Genomic DNA, 23,454 nt, shown 5'->3' on the forward strand with positions numbered 1-23,454 from the left:
GGAGGAAAGCAAACGACTGGATATAGAGTTCAAAACCACGGTTATAAGGTTTTTCAAGAATTTCCTAGAAAAGGCCGATAAATTTAGTGAGACCCTTGAGGATATGAAAAAGGACCAACTAGAAATTAAAAATACACTGACTGAAATAAAAAATATTATACAGAGACCTAACAGCAGACTAGAGGACTGCTAGAATCAAGTCAAAGAGCTGAAATACAAAGAAGCAAAAAACACTCAACCGGAAAAGCAAAAAGAAAAAATCCAAAAATATGAAGATAGTGTAAGGAGCCTCTGGGACAACTTCAAGCGTACCAACATCCAAATTATGGGGGTGCCAGAAGCAGAGAGAGAGCAAGATACTGAAAACCTATTTGAAGAAATAATGACCAAAAACTTCCCCCACCTGGTGAAAGAAATAGACTTACAAGTCCAGGAAGCACACAGAACCCCAAACAAAAGGAATTCAAAGAGGACCACACCAAGACACATCATAATTAAAATGCCAAGAACAAAAGACAAAGAGAGAATCTTAAAAGCAGCAAGAGAAAAACAGTTAATTACCTACAAGGGAGCACCCATACGATTGTCCGCTGATTTCTCAACAGAAATTATGCAGGCCAGAAGGGAGTGGCAAGAAATATTCAAAGTGATGAATAGCAAGAAACTACAACCAAGATTACCCAGCAAAGCTATCATTCAGAATTGAAGGTCAGATAAAGAACTTCACAGATAAGAAAAAGCTAAAGGAATTCATCACCACCAAACCAGTATTATATGAAATGCTGAAAGGTATTCTTTAAGAAGAGGAAGAAGAAGAAAAAGGTAAAGATAAAAATTATGAACAACAAATACATGTCTATCAATAAGTTAATCTAAAAATCAAGTGAATAAAAAATCTGATGAACAGAATATACTGGTGAATATTATAGAGTCAGGGGCATAGAAAGGGAGTGGACTGACAATTCTCAGGGGGAAAGGAGTGTGGGGGGTGCGGGAAGAAACTGGACAAAAAGCGTACACCTATGGATGAGGACAGTGTGGGGGGAGGTAAGGGCAGAGGGTGGGGTGGGACCCGGGTGGAGGGGAACTATGGGGGGAAAAAGAGGAACAATTGTAATAATCTGAACAATAAAGATTTATTAAATTAAAAAAAAGAATCAAAAGATATCCAATCAGAACAGCAAAAAGAAAGAAGAATTAAAAAAATACAAAAGTTTAAGGAGCCTCTGGGACAACTTCAAGCATTCCAACCTTCAGATCATGGGGGTGCTGGGAGGAGAAAAGAGAGCAAGAAATTGAAAACTTACTTGAAAAGATAACGACAGAAAACTTTCCTAACTTGATGAGGAAAATAGACATACAAGCCCAGGAAGTGCAGAGTTCCAAATAAGATGAACCTACACCAAGACATATCATAATTAAAATGCAACAGGTAAAGGCAGAGAATCTTAAAAGCAGCAGGAGAAAAGCCATTAGTTACTTATAAGGGAGCTCCCATATGACTGTCAGCTGATTTCTCAGCAGAAACCTTGCAGGCCAGAAAGGACTGGTAAGAGATACTCAAAGTGATGAAAAGCAAGAACCTACAATGAAGATTGCTCTACCCAGCAAAGGTATCATTTAGAATTGAAGGACAGATAAAGAGCTTCCCAGATCAGAAAAAACTTTGAGTTCATTACATGAAATGTTAAAAGGGTCTTCTTTAAGAAGAAGAAAAAGCCCAGTCTAGTGTGGCCCAGTTGGTTGGAGCGCTGTCTCATGCACCAAAGGTTCTTGGGTCAATTCCTGGTCAGGACACATAACCAGGTTTTGAGTTCGGTCCCAGGTTGATCCCTGGTTGGGGTGCATGTGGGAGGCAACCAATCAATGTTTCTCTCTCACATCGATGTTTCTCTCCCTCTCCCTTTCTCTCTTTAAAATAATCAATAAAAACATATCCTCTGGTGAGGATTTTAAAAAAAGGAAGGAAAAAAGTGAAAAATATGAACATTAAAATGGCTATAAATACATATCTATCAACAACTGAATCTAAAAAACAAAACAAACAAGCAGAACAGAAACAGACTCGTAGTTACAGAGAACATTTTTATGGTTACCAAATGGGAGGAGGTTAGGGGGATGAGGAGAGGTGAAAAAGGTGAAGGGATTAAGAAGTACAAATTATAGCCACTGTGGAGAACAGTATGGAGTTTCCTCAAAAAACTAAATATGGAACTCCCCTTTGACCCAGTGATCCTACTTCTAGGAATATATCCCAAGAAACTAGAAACACCAATCAGGAAGGATATATGCACCCCTATGTTCATAGCAGCACAATTCACCATAGCTAAGATTTGCAAACAGCCTAAGTGCCCATCAGCAGATGAGTGGATTAAAAAACTGTGGTACAGCCCTAACCGGTTTGGCTCAGTGGATAGAGCGTTGGCCTGTGGACTCAAGGGTCCCAGGTTCGATTCCGGTCAAGGGCATGTACCTTGGTTGCGGGCACATCCCCAGTAGGGGGTGTGCAGGAGGCAGCTGATTAGTTTCTCTCTCATTGATGTTTCTGACTCTCCCTCTTCCTTCCTCTCTGTAAAAAATCAATAAAATATATTTAAAAAAATAAAAATAAAAAAAACTGTGGTACATCTACACAATGGAATACTATGCTATGGTAAAAAAGGAGTAATTACCATTTACAACAGCATGGATGGAACTGGAGAGCATTATGCTAAGCAAAATAAGCCAGTCAGAGAAAGATAAATATCACATGATGGCACTTATTTGTGGAATATAACGAACAACATAAACGGATGAACAAAAACAGATCCAGAGACAGAGAAGCATCGATCAGACCGTCAAACCTCAGAGGGAAGGTAGGGGAGGGTGGGGGTAAGGGGGACTGATCAACCAAAGGACTTATATGCATGCATATAAGCCTAACCAATGGACACAGACACCAGGGGGGTGCGGGCATGAGTGGAGGGTGTAATGATGGGGTAAGGACACATATGTAATACCTTAATCAATAAAGAAAAAAAAAAGTACAAATTGGTTGTTACAGCATAGCCATGGATGTAAAGCACAGTATAGGGAATATGATAGTCAATGATATTCTAAAACTATATATGGTGTCAGATGGGTGTGAGATTTATTGTGATGATCACTTAGTAAATTATGTAATGTCTAGTCAGGGAAGTGTACACCTGAAACTAAAATAATAATGTATGTCAACTGTAATTGAAAAAATGATTTAATAACACAAACAAATAAAAATTAAATTGTAGATTGACTAGTGGAACTCAGAATTCTGATACCTAAATAAAGGCTTTATCACAATGAGGTAGTGATGTAGAAATAAGTCCCCTTATTATAATTTAGAATACCATTTTTTAAATATTCCAAGGTTGGATTTACATGTTTTGAATATTTATAAATCTTATGTGAAGCTAATTAAATCCTTGGTTGAGATAGAATGAAAGGTCATGTTTTCCTAATGATATTCTAGTTAGAAATTGGGAGTCAGTGAATCCAAATGGTTAAAGAGTATATTATAGAGAGTTATATGCCTATTTATTGATTCATTAGAATTGAATGGGGGCATCCCCATTCAATTGGAATCCATATTTGTTTTCCATCCTAGAAAAGAATTTGTTGAGCATGCATTTGATACTGCTTGAGTTATAAATAATCCTACTGATATTTTTGATATTACTAAACTTAAAGTAGATAGGTGAAAAAAATCTTTAAGAAAGGGAATACATACATACTCCTAAGAAAATAACTTAGAAGATAAAAAATTATAGAACAAATTAAATAAGGAGATTGTTACTCTTTTTAAAATGGTACTCTTTGCCATGTTGGAACATCATAGTAAAAAAAAGATATTTCAAGCATTGAGCTTCCCACAGCATACTCACAAACTACTTTGGTACATGAAAACTAGGTTTGCAGCAAACACTGGAAACAGGTACACACACATGTTGAAAGCCTAAAGTACTTTTTTCTAACCCAACTGATAATTCTCAGATGGTTTTAAAATGTGCTAATATCCAGAGCTTGTGGCAAGTGTTTGGGGAAATGACTAATAGAAATTATGTTGTGTGGGGGAGGCTGGGGGAAGGTCAATGGGGGGAAAAAAAGGAGATATATGTACTACAATATGTAATACTTTAAACAATAAAAAATAATAATAAAAAAAATTATGTTGTGTCTGTGTAGAAGGAAGAAATTAGAGCAATGCCATCTCAAGATGTGTGCAATATATATTCTTTAACAACAAGCAGCATTAATGAGCAAAATAAATATTAAATATCTTTAGAGTGCCTCTTCTTGATTAAGAAATCTTAATCAAGATTGTTTCAAAGATTATAGAAGACAAATTAGTCTATAAGATTTATTTACTTCTATTTTTTTTCCTTGCAAAGTCTGTTGAGATAAGGCTAGTGTTAGTGTTTCAGGTAGCTCTGTATTGTTTACATCTGTAGCTCTGTTTTGTTTATACCTGTATACATTCATAGAAAAATTTATACAAAGTGAATTTGGAAACGCTGTTTTTAGCACAAACTGTAAGTACTAAATGAAACTTCTACTATCTATGAAATGAATGTTCCAACATGGTCCCCATATAAATGCATGATATTATAATATTTTGTGGAAGACACCAGCATTCCACACATAAGGTTCACCTTTGTACTAGTATTCCATTAAAAACTGAAACATATTACAAATAGATAATGCACATATTAGTCTATGGCAACGTGCATTAGTAGTATGTACAAACTACTACCAAAGTCTGTTGAGACAAGTCTAGTGGTTTATAAGATTTAAATCTGTAGTTTTGTGAGCATAAGAAAGTTTTGATATCAGCAATTGGAGGACAGTTGAATAGCAAGTTAGAATATATTTGTGTGACTTTGGAGGATTGGGCTGATCCTCTTGGTAGTGAAAAATTCCCCTGTAATCCAAGCCTAATGCTACTAATTCAGCTATTGTCCTGTACTGAGTCTTCCTAATTATATGTATTGATTGACTTGCTTTTTTTTCTTTTTCTAAAATAGTAATGCAGAAAGCCTGGAGAGAGAGAAACCCCCAAGCTAGGATTTCGGCAGCTCATGAAGCATTAGAGATAAATGAGTAAGTGGGGAAAATCTTGCTTTTAAAAGGGATATCTTATTCTTTGCTGAATGTATAGAGTTGCCATTGATAGGATACTGATATTAAACTATGCATTTGAACTTGAGGATTATTTTGGGGACATTAGTTTATAAAAAAAGACTTTTTGTGAAGGTGGTTTTAGTCATTTTAGAGAGCAATTCAGCGGTTTGCTGTGATGCTAAATTAAATCCTTCAAGGGCTATCCATGGAATATTGTGAGTATATAAAATAAATACTATTCTTTACATATCTAAAACATTCTGACAGTGAAATTTTTACAGATGTAGAATGCTCATCTGTGCAATCACAATTTCTAGATAGAACTTCTGCTAGTGGGGAAAACATAATAAAAACATAAGGTGAAAAAATTACACTTTAAAAATACTTCAAGATCAAGGCAAAGATAAGAGGAAAGGCTGTGCTTGGTGTTGTTAAACAATCTATGAGTTACCAAGGAAGACTGGGAAATCTCTTCTGGAGATCTCAGAAAATGAGAAAGATTCTTGAAGTTGGAGTCATAAAAGCTCAGGGTTGGCAGAGATCTTAAAGGTCATTTAGCTCCGCCACCCATCTGGTGCTTGAATCACCTCGACTCTCCCGGCCAAGTGGTCATTGTTAAACTATTTTATGATTTTTTTATGAAGAAGGTTACAGAATCTTCTTCAGCGGTCTCAGAAAAATATACTCACTTGGGAGTTGGAAAAACTGCCATTATAACCTGTTGATCTATGTGGTTTCTGATTCTGTTATGCAACATATTTATTTTCCAGTTTCTTGTCATCTACAAAATTGATGTGCCTGCCTTCTGTGTGTCATCCATGTTTCTGATAAAAATAGCAGCGTCAGGGCTATATCCCTGGGAAATGACATGTAGAAATCATCATCCTTTGGTATTGTTCAGTTAATTACTAAGCCACCATGATTCAACCCATACTCCTCCATTTTTATTTTAAGAATGCCAGTTGTACTTGTGGATCTTTAATGGGTAGTAAATCTATTAGAGTAAATTAAGCTAGCGCAAACTGATTTGTTTAGTCTTAGTGAATTTAAGCTAGCTCCAGGGTTCACTTTCTTTTTAAAATGCTTGTAGACTATCCCTTTCATAATCCATTAGAATATCTTTCCAAATCACTGTTCTATCATTTGGGAAGTCTGCCTTCTTCCCCTTTTTGAACATTTATCCTACATTGGTCATCTCATCTTCTAGTACTTCCCCATTCTTTGTGAGTTCTTAACTATTCCTTGGCCTGCCTATGTTTGTTGGCTTCCTGGGATTTGCCCATCCCAGTATAGTAGTCGATTTAGGATAGACTAGTTATTAGCTATGACATCTTTTTAACCATTTTAGAGTTTAATTTCTTCTCCCTTTTTCAATCTGACAATCATTCTCCTTAATGGAGAAGCAAGGAACAAAATAGGAATTAGAAAATACTGCTTTCTCTTTATCTGCTGCTCCTAATTATAAACTTTCCTTGTTTTAATGTTGTTGTTGTTTGTCTGTTTTGTTTATTTATTTTTGTGATGATTTCGGAGAAATGGGGATGGCGATAAGGCCTTAAACATAATTTAAAAACAGGGAATAGATGGTTGTCTTTAGCATTTTTTGTTTTGTCTTTATTTTTTTTTGTAAGCTTAAGCTAATTTGAAGTTTTAGCCCTCCTGACATTATTCTTATAAGCTCATTTCACTCTTTTATAGTCCTTCATTACACGCCCTGTTTCCATCTTTTTTTACATATTCTTTAAAAATCTGATCTTGTGGAGATCTCTGTGTAGCCATATTGATTACTTAATTGTCACCCCTCTTTTCTTCCTTAGAGGATCATAGTGATTGTAGTTACAGTTGGACATTTGGACACTACCCAACCTTCTTAAACCATTTTCCTCCTGCGTCTCATGTCATTGAATCATACCTCTTTTCTTTGAATTTTTTGAAGTTCACCTTACCCTCTTTGATTAGTCAGAACTCCAAATGACATGGTAACTCTCTCTGAATGTTCCTATCGATTTTCATTTCACCAACTATTTTTTTCTTCTTGGTCAGAATTAGGTCCAGAGTTGAAGTTCCCCTAATTGCTTCCTCTACCATCTGGGAGATAAAATTGTTACCAAAGTAAGTCAAGAACCTGTCGGGTGCTCTACTTCTAACTAAATGAGACTTCTATCAGATATCTGGATGGTCAACACCCCCATCACCTCATTTTCTTACGTCTGTATGTGCATTGTGTTGTGACAAGGATGCATCATCTGTATCTTCCATCAAGCTGAGCAGTCTGTTCTGTATTGCCCAACCATTAGTACTTCTATTGCTCTTTCTTTTCTCCTTCACTCACAAGCTCTTAGCATGTTTCTACCCCATAAATTTTCACATAGATGTATGTTTTCTTGGCCAATAGTGCTACTCTGCCTCTCCTCCTAAGATACTATTTGTAATATATAAAAGGCTAAGTGATCATCCGACCGGTAGCTATGATGCGCAATGACCATCAGGGGGCAGATGCTCCAACTGGTAGCTGTGATGCACACTGACCACCAGGGGGCAGACGCTCAATGCAGGAGCTGCTGAGCTGCAGTGACTTGGCAGCTGCAGTTCTTGGGTGACACACCCCGGAACCAGAGAGGAGGGAGCCCAATTCTGGGGTGTGACATCCGAAAACCACCCTCTCGCAATCTGGGACCCCTCGGGGATGTCAGAGAGCCGGTTTCGGCCTGATCCCCACAGGCCAGGCCGAGGGACCCTACCTGCCAGAGGGACCCTGCTCACTCTGCAGCCACCCTTCGAGCTGCGGCGCTGCCCCAGGTGCGGCCAGCTGGGGAGGGACTGCGGGAGGTTGGCTCCAGGGCTCTCGGGTCCGTCTAGCCCAGTCCTGCCCCACCGGCCACCTTCTAATTAATTTCCTTACAATGTGCACGATTCCATGCACCAGGGCACTAGTTTGTAATATAAATTACCAAAGCAAGCAAGCTAGCCTCAACCTGTCTTGAGTTTTCAGTCCACCAACTATAATCTTATAGCTAATTTTTCAGATACTCTATCTACCACTCAGTATTATAATCTCGATTTTCACTTCATTACCCTTGACCCATATTTATATGTTGGTATCTGAAGCCTTAAATATTGTTTCCTGATGCCTATATCATTCTTTTCTCTAGTGAATTATTGGGCAGTTTCGGCATCATTATTGCTCTTGCCAAGTTATATCTACTGCCCTCCAGAGTAATTGGTTTACAGATTTTTTTCTGGGCGTTTCCATCCCTATCTCACCACATTCTGTTTAAGCTTCATTGACCAGTCCTTCCTGAAACTGGATGGACTGGCTAAGGAACTTCTAAGACCCCTCCTCAAGGCTAAGTAACCTAAAACCTCACATTAGCCGTAAGTTCAGCCTCCTTTTCCCAGCTAGCCAATGCAGTTTATGTATAGTAAAGGTAGCATTTGGTTTTACTTTCTGTTAATTTTCTCTCTGTGGTCTGATGAGGGTTCTGTTAAGTAGGGAAATGACCACAAGAGAGACAGTGGAGAAGAAGGAAACAAACAGGACCTGTGCAGATGAGGAACTGTGTGGTCTGCTCTGGCCTTAGCATTTCTCCATTACATTCCTTTTCTTTGGCAGTTGGATTGTTCTTATGTGATTTAGAAGGTTTAAATTTCCAAGAGTCCCCCTTGTTCATTAGTTAACTGCTTATCCTTTCTGGCTTCCTACCTTAGAGGGATGAGACAATATATGTTAAGTGCCTGGTACAGTGCTTAAGGTATACTAGGCAACAGGTGGTAGCTATTATTGTTAAAGGCATGAGATTTAACTTTTGTTTGCTACTGAGGCTGAATCAGATTTTGAGCTTTTCAGAAATAGCAATGCCTGGAGGTTCTAGTGTTCTCTGACATAGAAAATCAGTGCCAACTCTAATGAGATCTTGAGCGCTGTTTTTTTCAATGAGTAACTTACTTGATTTCTGGATCTGTGTTTGAGAATAGAGACTCTATATTTAGTAAACAGAAGTAAACTTATATATAGTACCTCTAACTTTGATTGTTGGAAAGAGATATTTAATAACAGCTATTGTTATCACTATTGTTAGTTGACATTATTGAGCATGTACCACATGCTGGCTACTGTAGTGAGCACTTTACATGCATCCCCTTAGTGAACCTTCACAACAACATTGTGAACAAGTAGATTCCATGTTGTTCTCTCTCCATCAGGGAGGCAGAGTAATAACTTGCCCAAAGTGACACGCTAATAAGGGACAGAGTCCACATGTGAGCCCCATGCTCCTAACACTGTGCATACTATCTCTTAAGCCAGTGGTCGGCAAACTCATTAGTCAACAGAGCCAAATATCAACAGTACAACGATTGAAATTTCTTTTGAGAGCCACATTTTTTTAAACTTAAACTTCTTCTAATGCCACTTCTTCAAAATAGACTCGCCCAGGCCGTGGTATTTTGTGGAAGAGCCACACTCAAGGGGCCAAAGAGCCGCATGTGGCTCGCGAGCCTCAGTTTGCCGACCACTGTCTTAAGCTAAAATACACACATTTCTTTTGTACCATTACTTTGTGTCAACAACTAAACGGGTGCATGAACCAGTTGGCCGCTATGCATGTTTTGGCGTTAACTCCTTGCCCTTCTGCATGCATTCCTACAGTTATTACAATGTCCTTGAATTTGTAATTAATGGTGGCTATTATCTGAATGGACAGGTGTGCAACTGCTTATATTCTCTTGGCTGAAGAGGAAGCAACAACCATTGCTGAAGCAGAAAAGCTATTTAAACAGGCCCTGAAGGCTGGAGATGGCTGCTACCGGCGTTCTCAGCAGCTACAGCATCATGGATCCCAGTATGAAGCCCAACACAGTAAGGTTTTTTTCCAGGTTGAGGTGTTGGGGATCATAATTGTCACATGATTAATCAGAGCAAATTTTAAGGCCAGTTCAAAATATGATTCTCCTAGATGGGGATAAATACTGGTTTTTGCCTTTTTTTATTCTTGTTTTTTCCTTCCCATAAGAGTGCAGTGCATAATTAACTTATAGCTTCATTACTGTTCAGGTTAATGTTCAGATTCTCTTTTCTGTCCATAGATTCCTAATTCCAAAAATAAATGGCAGTAACCTTTAGTGGCAACCTTTTTTTCTCCCTAGAATTTTTTTTAACATTTCTGTTTACCAAGTGCTTTTTTGCCCCATAACTTTTAAGTCCTAGTTGGGAAATAGCACTTAAATTAGTGTTAATGTTATCAAATGTTTTATTTTATGGGTCTTCTATAGCATGGGCTGAAATAGGACCATTAAGAAAATAACAGCCCTAATCGGTTTGGCTCAGTGGATAGAGCGTCCGCCTGCAGACTCAAGGGTCCCAGGTTCGATTCCAGTCAAGGTCATGTACCTTGGTTGCGGGCACATACCCAGTAGGGGGTGTGCAGGAGGCATCTGATCTATGTTTCTCTTTCATCGATGTTTCTAACTCTCTATCCCTCTCCCTTCCTCTCTGTAAAAAATCAATAAAATATATTTTAAAAAAAGGAAAGAAAATAACAGTTATTGGTTATTGTCCCAGTATTTAGCTCTTATTTAAAAAGCACTGGTGTTGACTTCCAGAGAGAAAGAGCCAGAAAAAGAGGAAGAGAAAGAGTTCCTAATTTATCTTATTTTTACTTTTAAAATGATGACTTCTTTTATTTAAGATAACTTTAAAACGAGACCTTTAACTGCAGTACACTGAACTGAGAATCAGTGATGTTTTGGGGGAATGGTATAAAAACAGGACTACAAAATTGTTTTTGAAGTTCCCCTCCCCCAACCCCAGACTTGTCAGTTTTTTGATTGTTTAAACCGAAATTTAGTAATCCTCATGAGAGAGAGCGTTTTCATCATCCAACCTGACTTTGGGTTGTTTCCTTAAGGTGGAATTTCTCTCACCTCATTTCTCCCTCCTGCCACTTGGAGAGTAAGAGTGTATCTCCTTCATATTTGCGATTATAAAATATTAGTGTTACACTTGGATTTGGTGCAGAAACTAAGTGCATTACTCCCTGTGACTGAGGTGCAGCGAAATCTTTTCATTATGGCCTGTGTATACATGAGTAGTTTCACAATAATACACAGGTTTTTATTTATATTTTGCAGTAAGTAATGTAAATTAAGTCTCTAATCACCAAATGTATCTTGCTTTTAAAAGATATGTATAAATAAATTTTGAAGACATATTAGTGTCACTTTGTGAACTAAATGAGGATTAACACATAAAATTACATAGCCTATAAAAAATTTTCTTTATTTCTTTTCTTCTGTATATTAAATCCTTTCAACCTATTGCCTATATATATCCAAAAAATATAATCACATCTTTAAAATAATTTGTAGGTACTTGGCAGATTTTCAGCACACATCTTGTTCTCATTGTTTAAAACTTGAGAAGTTAGGACTTTAGCCTTAACATCTTTTAATAGCTGCATATTATACATGTACTTAATCTATAACAGGTGTGTCATATTTGTCTCAAACATGGTAATTTTATTGAGAATTAAGCACATGTATGTTCTCACTGGTCTGGAAACATACCCAAAAGGACATATAATTAAATAAAAGATTAAGATAAGAAGTTGTTAATGTACTTTTTAAGAGCCATTTTGGTGACTATTATTATAACTGTTTAGCTTGTCAGTGCTTTCTCTAACACTAGGGTAAGTTTTTCATTTTGTTGCATACTCTGTTGTCATATCTGGAATGTATTACATTGCCATCTAAAATCGACTGCTTTGGGGACCTGGAGATGATTATGATGTCAGTAATGTTTGGGAAAGAATAATATAAAACAGAAGTTCAAAATGAGGCTTCTCCAGACTTAATGTCAAGAAGGAAAAAAAAATGTTCATTAGGATGCAACCTGAGATTCACCTCTTGCTTCTTCACCAAAAACATGCACACTTGCAGAATGTGGAATTCTTGCTTGTAAACCACATGCATTGTGGGTATATTCGTTTTCCCAGCACATTGTGGCAGATGATTTTATTTATCAAACACTGAACATCCTAACTCAAAAGCATGGATTAGAGAGTCAGTCACATGATTTGACCTTTGGAAGTTCTAAGGACTTTGACTTTACTCTGTTAGCAGAGTTGTCAGTTCAAAACTAAGGAGCAGTCTTTTCTCTCTGAGGTTTTACCTCAAAGGCCTGGCAAATGGGCCCCTGTATTTCTTCCTGCTGATCAGCTGAAAGCTCTTGTTTCTTTTTTCTTTTTTTTAATTTTGGTGTTCTATGTCTTCCTTTTCAGGACGAGACACCAATGTCTTGGTCTACATCAAAAGAAGGCTAGCAATGTGTGCCAGAAGACTCGGGAGGACCAGGGAAGCAGTGAAAATGATGAGAGATGTGAGTTTGAATTTGTGGTTGGGAACGTAGCAATGAACCTGACTTAGAGAAGGAGGAGCCCACTGAGTGGCTGTAGCAGAGAATACCAGTCATGGTGTGGTGGTCCCATGGGCATTAGAGCCAGACTGTCTGGAGTCCAGCTGCTGCTCCCCATGTACTAAATGAATGATCCAGCTGCTGCTCCCCATGTACTCCCCATGTACTAAATGAATGATCCCCATGTACTAAATGAATGATCTTCTCTATGCCCTGTTTCCTCATCTGTAAAAAGAGAATGATAATAACAATCCAATAATCTACATATATGAAAGGCTAAGTGACCGGCCGACCAGCCGGTAGGTATGACACGTACTGACCACCAGGGGGCAGACAGTCAACACAGGAGCTGCCGAGTGACAGCAACTTTGCAGAGTGTCCTCTTGCACTCTGGGACCCCTTGGGGGATGTCAAACTGCCAGTTTCAGCCCGATCCCCGTAGGCCAGGACGAGGGACCCCACCTGCTGGAGGAACCCCACTGACTCCACAGACGCCCTTTGACCTCCAGGTGCAGCCAGCAGGGAGAGACCACTGGAGCTTTGCTCCAGGGTGTGTCAGGCCCCATCTCGCCCTGGCGGGCCACCTTCTAATTAATTTCCTTTCGATGTACACGAATCTGTGCACCAGGCCACTAGTAACATAAGAAAGTAATAATAATAACTACTACTACTTGGAATTGTTGCAAAGATTAAATGAGATAATACATGCAAAATTTTTAATAGAGTGACTGGCATATTAAAGAAATCTCAAAGATGTCCTTATTAAACTTTTGAGACTATAGCTGGAAGCCAAGAATGAGATCAGCCACTTTAGTGAACTGACTTTTTTTTTTATGTGTAGTTGTTAGGAAGGTTTGAATAAACTATGGATCAATTTGTTACCCTCAAATTTAATAATATTATGATCTGATTGTATTGTAGTCATTTCAAGCATTTTCCTAGATTCTTGAGTCAGGATACTTTAATGGTAGAGTTTCAAAATGAAAGAGAACAAGGGGGAGGCTCTTATTACGTAATTTAAAATCAAAGCAGTGCCTTTAAGAGAAACCAGTTGATAAACTTTTACTTCTACATTTAAAAAAATAAACACTTTAAATAAAGAAACTAACACTAGTGTGAATTGTATTTATAAACCATTTCCTTTTTAAATACAGTTTCAGAAAACCTTGGTCAACATTTCCTTCTTCTGCTGTCTTCTGGGTTAGGAGACTAGGTAACTGTTCATTATAAAAATGAAAGAACCAAGGGAACAGGAAGAAGTGGTATCTTCTCCAATCTCAGCTTTGGGGTTTGAGAATCGACTGTGCAGACCTAGTGAGTCTTTTCTCAACTTGTCTCTGGAAAGGCAGTGATTTCTGTGAGTCCCCAGTCTCTGTGGAGGCGAGGCCTGCACTCCATGCCGAAGCCTGGTGATTTCTGCGGTCATAGCATCTAAGTGAGGTGTGGGCGTGGATTCCGGCTCCTCCTTCAGTAGCAGTATCGTCCCCAGACCTGAGGATAGGAACAAGAGGAGAGAGATTCTGAAGTGATTTTATTTGACTGAAGGTGATAGATGCACTGCTAAGGGGATCTCTCAGGATTTAATTCTTTCGGTTGACAGAAAAATTTAAATAATGTTTGTTATAATGTATAAGTGCTAATGTTAAGAAAAGGAGATTTCTGCAGAGACATGAACTTGCCTCAAGCTTTTTAACTTGCAGAAGTTTCATCCCTTGATATAGCAGAGAAATGCAACCAGTTCCGTCAGTTCTGAAAGAGCTGAGAATTTTATGAAGGACGGGGTCTTTCTCTATCTTAACCTGGCACAGCTGCATCCAGCCTTGAACAGGTGTTTTATATTTATTGTTTTTTCTTAACCCTTAATTAGCCTAGTATAGGCATGCATGGAAGAGCAGATTTTGTTGATTTTCTGTATTATATGTTCAAGCAACTTCATAGGAAAAACAAACTTGGGTGATTTTAATTCCAGTTGTTTTCCATCAGTCTCATTTGGATTATCATCATTTTTAGTATATGCATATAAAATTTCACAATTAAAACCAATACATCTTTACTATGGTTTGATTTTTATTTAATATTATTTTGTACTTACAATTCCATTTACTGACCTAATCCAAATATAGATCTTAGGAGAAAGTCTTCGTGCAGTGGAATAAATGCTGGGCAGGAGTCCGAAAACCTGGATGTGAATCTTAGCTTTGCTCTTCACTAGCTTTGTGATTCAGGGCAACTTCCCTTTTCTGGGCTTTTCATTTGTCTTAAGTTAATTGGGCATACTGATTCTCACCTACAAGGGTAATCGAGGGAGCAAATCGTAAACATGCTTACAGTTTTTCCCTATTTTTTTTCCATTATATATGTATGCCTTAATTTGCTTGCCCATTCCACTGATGGACATTTTGGGATACTTCTGATTTCTTTTTCTTGAATGAATCAGTCAGACAAGCAATCTCTTTTTTTCTCTACATATATATGCACACATTTATGTATGTGTGTATCTGTATGTGTATGTGTTTGCTTCTTGGGTTACTTTTCTAAAACAATGTCATATTATTAGAATACCAACGCATGTTGCTTTCTGACTGGGTTTATGGAGCATCCAGTTGATGTGGGCCCTGCTCTTGTAACAGTCCTGTGAAAGACACTGTCAGACACGCTGGAGATGTGTTTTGAAGGGAAGTATTCCAAGTGCTCTCTTCCCTTCAGAAATTCCTGGCACCCAAATGGAGGAAGGGAGTTTGAGGATCCCTCTCTCTGCTAAAGCTGCAGCTGGTCCCAGCCTTGTAGGAGACAGTTGTTGGCTGGGCCTGACCCCTCTCATGTCAAGGGTCATACATAAATGGGGACAACACTGAGGGGTTGGTTCCCTCCTTTAACAACACACAGAAACCATCTTGCTGAGAAGCTTCCGCTGATAAAACAGCACACTGGACTCCAGGCAGCACGCTGATAAAACCTTTAAGCAGGAGGATCTAATTTTTCTTTAAGACACTGCCATCCTCTCCCCATATGCATTGGTTGAAACTTTCCTAGAGCAGATGTTAAAATGGAAATAGAAATGCTAGAGTCAGAATGTCTATAGAGAATAGACTCTAAAAAACTTTCTCTGGAATCCCCTTAATGAAGGGAAAACTTAACTGATGAGAAATCCTGAAAGAGAAGGAAAGGAAATTCCAGGAAGTAACAGTGGTAGATGATTATGGGTCTAATAAAATATGATACTTACGTGAAATATTGATGAGGTAAGAACACATAGGTTCCTTATATCAAGATTCATGGCTTCTCATTTTTTAAAGCAACACATGAATTATTTTTAATTCCCAGGATGTTTTTCCAAAAAACTCACTTAAATTAGCTTCCTTTTGCAATCGAGAATGGAAGCCCCTTACTGAAGTAATGTTTGGCAGTGGGTATGGCTTTTGAACTTCATGTAAGGTGTTATTATTCCAAATGAAAAGGTTGCATTTTCTGTTTTCTCAAATTTAAGGAACAATCTTTTTGCTTGTTCTCGTTTTTGGTAATTGTCCCTTTTTAATAGTTGATACATGACACAATTTCTGTTTTCTTTTTAACTTTTACCATTTAGCTAACCTCAAGCTTTTTGTCTATTTTTCCCCCCTGACCTATCTGAGCAGATTTGGAATAGAATTCATAAGACTGACTGTTTGGTTTGGACCCTTAGCCATACTCACTCAGAACTGGCATAGATAACTGGTGAGGATGGGGTTGTTTGCCTGTATGAAAGAAACCAAAAGCTTCTCAGGTCTAGAGTAGGGTTTCTGAGTCTTGGCATAATTGGCATTTTGGGTTGTTGTGGAGGGCTACACTTTGCATTGTAGGATGTTTAGCAGTAGTCCCTGGCATCTACTCACTAGATGCCAGTAGCAACCTGCCCCAATGTGATATCCAAAAATATTTCTAGACATTGTTAAATGTCCCATTGTTGGCAAAATTGTTCCCCATTAAGAACCACTGGTTTAGAAAACCCTGAAGTGATAAATCTGTTCAAGGCAGACATTGGGTTTTATTCCCTTGTTAGTAGACTGAGCTCCCCCTACTGTGGAACAAACCTCTAAAGCAGTGGTCGCCAACCGGTGGTCCACGGACCACTGGTGGTCCACGAGGTTTGAAAGGTTGGCGACCGCTGTTCTAAAGCATCTTTAGACTTGATCAGTTTCTACTAGAACTCTGGGATGGTTTGGGGACCTGTTTTGTCTCAGATGGGATTCCCTGAAGAGGAATCCAAGGTATGGAGACTAAATGAACTAGGAGGTTGTGGTATGGTTCTGTTTGGAGGGATGGGAGAGAGGAGGATGTGAAAGCTGGATGTGGGGTAGTGGTTTTCCTTGCTTCTTGTGCCTGCTTCCAGATCATTGTCTGCCTCTCTTCCCTAAACTGCAGCTTCTTTGAAAGTTGAAGATAGACTCTCAGACTTTATCACCTGTCTTCCCACCTCTTTGTAGTTTGCTGCAGACCTGAGTCATTCCATCTCATTATTGTTTCACTATCTCTGCAACACTGCCTCTTTCAATATTCTGTCTGCTCGTTTGACACAGATCATCACAACCTTCTAGAAACATGATTTTTAGGAAACCATGTTCTCTTCGTTCTTCTAAAATCTCACAAGTCTTCCTGGCTAGATTCTCCTCAGTGTCCTGACTTCCAAAATTTGAAGTATCCATGGCCAGTCTTGTGCCTTCTTTTCAATTTCTGTCTACAACTTTGGAGAACTACATTTGGACTCAGAGTTTTAAATACCATCTAAATGCTAACAAATATTTCTGTAGTGTTTACTGTGTTCTAGGTATTGTTTTCAGTGCTTTACAAATATAAACTAATTTAATTCTCATAACAAGCCTGGACATAGGTCTTGTTGAAGGTAACATAGCTAGTGAGTATTTCTGAGAGTATGGTGTACCAGTCACCTATCTCTGAAGTATCATAGGGTTGATATAGTAATAAAATGGAATAATCTATGCAAAGCCCTTGGCATAGGACTTCATGAATAGTAAATACTCAGTTAGTGTTGCTTTTCTTACCATTGTTGTCTAGGATATATTTTTAAGTGAAAAGGAAAGGTGTACATGGTAGATATAGTTTTATTACATTTTTTTCATTTAAAAATAGATGCTGCCCTGGCTGGCTAGCTCAGTTGGTTGGAACATTGTCCCAAACACCAAAAGGTTGGGGGTTTGACTTTCTGTCAGGGCACATACCTAGGTTGCAAGTTCAATTCCTGGTTAGGGCGCATATGGGAGGCAACCGATCAATGTTTTTCACTTCGGTGTTTCTCTCTCTCTCTCTCTCTCTCTCTCTCTCCCTCTCTCCCTCTCTCCCTCTCTCCCTCTCCCTCTCTCTCTCTATTTCTCTCCCTTCCTCTCTCTCTAAAAACCAATAACATATCTTTGGTGAGGATTAACAAAAAGATGCTAATATTGCCAGTGGTTCTCAAACTTTTTGGTCTCAGAACCCATTTAAAATTACTAAGGACCCCAAAACTTTTGTATATGTGGGTTTATCTATTGGTACTTATAATTTTATCTATACACTAGTGGCCCGGTGCACGAAATTTGTGCACGGGGGGGGGAGGTGTCCCTCAGCCTGGCCTGCACCCTCTCCAATCTGGGACCCCTTGGGGGATGTCCAACTGCTGGTTTAGGCCCGGGATCGGGCTTAAACCGGCAGTCAGACATCCCTCTTGCAATCCGGGACCGCTGGCTCCTAACCACTTATCTGCTTGCCTGTCTGATCACCCCTAACCACTCCGCCTGCCAGCCTGCTTGCCTCCAACTGCCCTCCCCTCCTGGCCTGATCCCCCCTAACCGCCTCTGCCTCAGACCCGCCACTATGGCTTTGTCCAGAAGGTCTCCCAGTCTAATTAGCATATTACCCTTTTATTAGTATAGATATTTACATTTATCAACTAAAGCAGAAGTTTAAAAATATTTATTCACTTCAAAATAACAATTATAAATACATGTTAACACAAATAACATTTTAATGAAAAGTAACTGTGTTTCAAACAGAAAAGTTTATGAGAAGAGTGACATAGTTTTCCCACTTTCATAAATTTTTAGTGTCCAGCTGAATAGGAGACAGCTGGAGTCGCATATTCGCTCTGCATTTAGTCTTCTGTGGTATCAGCCAGCATGTGGCCTGTCTACTCATGATTGGATGAGAGTGAAAAAGTCAAAAAACATATTATGCAAATATTTTTGACTTAAGGATCCCCTGAAAAGGTTTCAGGAACCTCTTGACTATACTTTGAGAGCCACTGTGTAAACATAAGAAAAAATTGAAATAGAAAATTGTTATCAATAAGATTATAGCTATTGATCGATCTGTTTTATGAATGTATGTAATATTAAATTATTAAATTGAGCATGTTTTTATTATTTTCTCATGATGACAAAAATAAAACTTAAAAAATAATATCTGAGACCACTTTCAAAAAAGGAAAATGGAGAGAGGATCCAAGATGGCGGCATAAGTAAACACCTAAACTGCTGCCTTGCACAACAATTTCAAAACTACAACTAAAAGACAAAACGTCTGTCACCCAGAACCATGGGAAAGCTGGCTGAGTGGAAGTTCTACAACTAGAAGGAAAAAGAAAACAGCACTGAGAGGTGCACAAGCTCTGAAAAGCTGAGGTACAGAGGCGCGCGAATCGGGCTGGCGACGGGCAACTGGGAGCGCTGCTTTTTTTAAACCCGAAGGGAGACGAGCTCCCGATTACTCCGAACTCCAGTTTCTGGGGAGACGCGGGGGACCCAAACTCCTATGGGGAGAAGCTGGACTGTCTGCCATCGGGTCGGAAAGTGAGGGTGGCTTGCTTGCAGGGCTGCGCACAGGAATAATTGTTTACTGTGCTGGGGCGCGGGATGCAGAGCCGGCTAACTGGCAGCCATCGCTGCTTGCCACGCCCTAACCTAGTCAGGCCCTGAGACCCCGCCCCGCACAATCTACAAACCCACCCAAGCTCCAAGCAGCGGCTTTAGCATATGAATGACCTGCCCTATCACAGCTTAACCTAGCAAACTTGCAGCCCGGGTCAGACAGCTCCAAAACCTCCAAACCCCAAGCAAAGAGGAGAAAACTAGTTCTCGCTGTAGCACCTGCTGGGTGGCCTCAGACAGTAGCTGACCTGCACCCCATTGGAGATCCAGAAGCCAGTGTACCTAGTGGTCAGTGAGACACCAGATTTCAACTCCTCACATCCATAAATGACACATTCAAGAGGCAGACTAAGTGAGCACCAAAGCCCCACTGAAACAAGTCCTGCACCATAAGCGTGTCTCCAGTGCAGCAGTTCTTCCATTATAGACACAGCGGGTCCTCACAGCCAATTGGCCTGGAGGTCAATTCCTCCCAGTGTACCAACAGCAATCAAGGCTTAACTACACCAAGACTTTGCACTCAGCCCACAAAGGGGTGTACCAAGAGCGTCCACCTCAGGTGATTGGGGAGGCTGAGCTACTGGCCCCTATAGGTCATCTACCACACAAAGCCACTCCATCAACACAGGGAAGCAGCAAAATGCAGAGACATAGAAACATGTCACGAATGAAAGAAGTGGAGGAAAGCAAACTACTGGACGACATAGAGTTCAGAACCACATTTATAAAGTTACTCGAGAATCTTCTAAAAACCGCTGAGGATCTTAGTGAGACCTTTAAGGATCTTAATGAGAATGCCAAAAAAATGGAAAAGGACCAGTCAGAAATTAAGCATATACTGTCTGAAATAAAGAATATACAGAAACTCAACTGTAGATCAACGTACCCCGAGAATCAAACCAAAGATCTGAAATATGAGAAAACAAAAAACACCCAACCAGGAAAAGAAAAAGAAAAAAGAATCCAAAAATATGAAGATAGTGTAAGGAGCCTCTGGGACAACTTTAAGCGTAACAACATCTGAATTTTTGGGGTGCCAGAAGAAGAGAGAGAGCAAAATGTTGAAAACCTATTTGAAGAAATAATGACAGAAAACTTTCCCTACCTGGTGAAAGAAATAGACTTACAAGTTCAGGAAGCACACAGAACCCCGTACAAGAGGAATCCAAAGAGGACCACACCAAGACACATCATAATTAAAATGCCAAGGGCAAAAGACAAAGAGAAAATCTTGAAAGTAGCAAGAGAAAAACGGTTAGTTACCTACAAGGGAGCACCCATACGACTGTCAGCTGATTTCTCGGCAGAAACTATGCAGGCCAGAAGGGAGTGGCAAGAAATATTCAAAGTGATGAACAGCAAGAACCTACAACCAAGATTACTCTACCCAGCAAAGCTATCATTCAGAGTTGAAGGTCAGATAAAGAGCTTCACAGACAAGAAAAAGCTAAAGGAGTTCATCACCACCAAACCAGGATTACATGAAATGCTGAAGGGTATTCTTTAAGAAGAGGAAGAAGAAGAAAAAGGTAAAAATAAAAATTATGAACAACAAAATGACATCAAATACCTACCAACAAGTGAATCTAAAAATCAAGTGAATAAAAAATCTGAAGAACAGGATGGACTGGTGAATATAATAGAAGCAGGGACATAGAAAGGGAGTGGACTGACAATTCTCAGGGAGAAGAGAGTGTAAGGGGTTCAGGAAGAGATTGGACAAAAATCTTACACCTATGGATGAAGACAGTGGCGGGGGGTAAGGGCATGGGGTGGGTTGGGGTGGGGAATCAGGTGGAGGGGAGCTATGGGGAAAAAAAAAGAGGAACACCTGTAATAATCTGAACAATAAAGATTTATTTTTTTAAAAAAAAACACCCTGAAAGAAAGAAAAAAAAAGAAAAGAAAAAAATGGTGGATGTAAAAAAGGTAAAAATGGAGTAGACACAAGGAAATGCAGATGTCAAAGAAAAAATCCACCCACCTAAATTTAGCTTAAAGCCAACCTGTGATTTGTGTATGACCAGGTGTATTAATTTCCTAGGGCTGTGGTAGGAAGGTATTATGAACTGGGTGACTTAAATAACAGAAATTCGTTCTCTCACCATTCTGGGGACGAGTAGTCCAGAGCCCAGGGTGAGCTGGGCCACACAGCCTTCCTCTGAAGGCTCTAGGAAAGCATCTTCTCTTGCCAGCAGTCCTTGGCACTCCTTGACTTGTAGGTGCATTACTTCACATGGCGGTCCCCCCATATACCTGTATCTCAGTGTCCAGATTTTCATCTTTCCATAAGGACACCACTCATACTGGATTTAGAATTGGACTTATGATCTCATCTTAACTTGATTATGGCCATAAAGACCCTATTTCCAAATAAGGTCACATTCACAGGCACCAAGGGTTAGGATGTTAATATATCTTTTTAGAGGACACAATTCAACCCACAACATCAGATCCTATATAAAAACATAGATACTCTGTATAAACTTTCCCTTTTTCTAAAACTTCATTACATGTATCAACTAAAGGCATGTTCTAAATGCCTTTGACGGTGTCAAACCCATGCTCAGCCTCGCTGGTAAAGATGATAAATCTATATGCCATAGTTCTGATTCACCAATTCATTTTTTTTTTTTTTTACTGGTATGATATTTGTTTTTCTTCAGGATGACTCTCCAACCAACTGAGCCACTTGGCCAAGGCAACATCTATTATTATTATTTTTAAATATATTTTTATTGATTTCAGAGATGAAGGAAGAGAGAGATAGAAACATCAGTGATGAGAGAGATTCATTTGATCAGCTGCCTCCTGCATGCCCCACACTGGGGATTGAGCCCATAACCCAGACATGTGCCCTGACTGGGAATTGAACTGTGACCTCCAGGTTCATAGGTCAACTCTCAACCACTGAGCCACACAGGCCAGGTTATTTTTAATTGAAAAATGTAATAATCTAATCATCCTCCTTTTCTTGTGTTCTCAGTTATGGCTCTTTGTAAAAATAGCCAGAGAAAACTACAATGACCTCCTCCCTGGGCTTGGATCCTTCCTGCATCCTCAGCATTTTCTCTAGTTCAGTTTTTGTCATCAGTAAGTTACATGAGCATTAATTACCAAGTGCCAGAATTTATTAAGAAGTTTACATAGACCATTTCATTTAATTTACACACACCATGAGTGTCCTACTAAATTACAGAAATAATTTATATTCATTGTAACAAGTCAAAAAAGAAGGAAGTTATGATATATATTCCCTCCACTCCTACCATGCTCTCACTGAAGTAACCAACACTCATCATTCAATATATATTTTTCTACCCCCTTTTCTTTGTTCCTAAAAATACATACCTAATCATGTAAGGATTTTGAGCAGAGTTGATTTGTATCTTACCCACGTTTCCATACGAGAACTAAGCTTTCATGGGGATGCTTAATATTCGAGCATCTTCTGTGGGGTTCCCTCACTAAAGAAAACATGTAAGTTTTGAGATAACATAGTACCATTTCTCCTGACTTCTTTGTTCACAGTTATTCCTATATTCAGTGTTTATCTCAAATCACTTACTCATGAGATCTGTTCATTAAGGAGAGATTAGGGCTAAATGAACAGAGAGAGACAAGTTTTTTGAGCTGAATTTTTAAAGCATACAAAAGGATAATTGAAGTTCACTAGATTTAGAGCTTCTTGAGTGCTGGTATGATATTTGTTTTTCTGCACAGTACCTTGTACATAGACACAGTCAAAACATATTTGAATTGGTGAATCAAAATTATGGCATACAAATTCCCAGTTAGAGCTTTGTACCTGTGACCTTTGATTTCCAGCTTCTTGTTGAGTATGACACTTCTTTGTTACTGGTTTCATTATACTAATTTTCTGCCTTCATTATAAATGGTAACATTTATTTTTAAAATAATGTAAATTAAAAGGAACCCCAGTTACCTCCAATTTTCCATTGTCGCAGAGTGCTACAGTGAACACCCTTATAGACATGTGAGAGGCTT

The 23,454-nt window shown here is 39.0% G+C and overlaps 1 protein-coding gene across 9 annotated transcripts in view; it reads left to right on the forward strand.

Moving 5' to 3' along the window:
- The window catches only part of ST7 (suppression of tumorigenicity 7), a 311,491-nt gene that overhangs the window by 182,712 nt on the left and 105,325 nt on the right, over window positions 1-23,454 (forward strand). For 5 of the 9 annotated variants that reach the window (XM_080665996.1, XM_080666003.1, XM_080665998.1 and 2 more), the window contains 4 exons: window positions 5,040-5,115; window positions 7,180-7,248; window positions 9,840-9,994; window positions 12,414-12,511. In XM_080665996.1, the coding sequence (XP_080522122.1) occupies window positions 5,040-5,115; window positions 7,180-7,248; window positions 9,840-9,994; window positions 12,414-12,511 (398 nt within the window). The remainder of the gene's footprint in view (window positions 1-5,039; window positions 5,116-7,179; window positions 7,249-9,839; window positions 9,995-12,413; window positions 12,512-23,454) is intronic. The other 4 variants (XM_080665997.1, XM_080666004.1, XM_080666001.1 and 1 more) reach the window with 1 other exon arrangement.

The sequence above is a fragment of the Plecotus auritus genome (genome assembly GCF_963455305.1).
Source record: "Plecotus auritus genome assembly, chromosome: 4".
NCBI lineage: Eukaryota > Metazoa > Chordata > Mammalia > Chiroptera > Vespertilionidae > Plecotus > Plecotus auritus.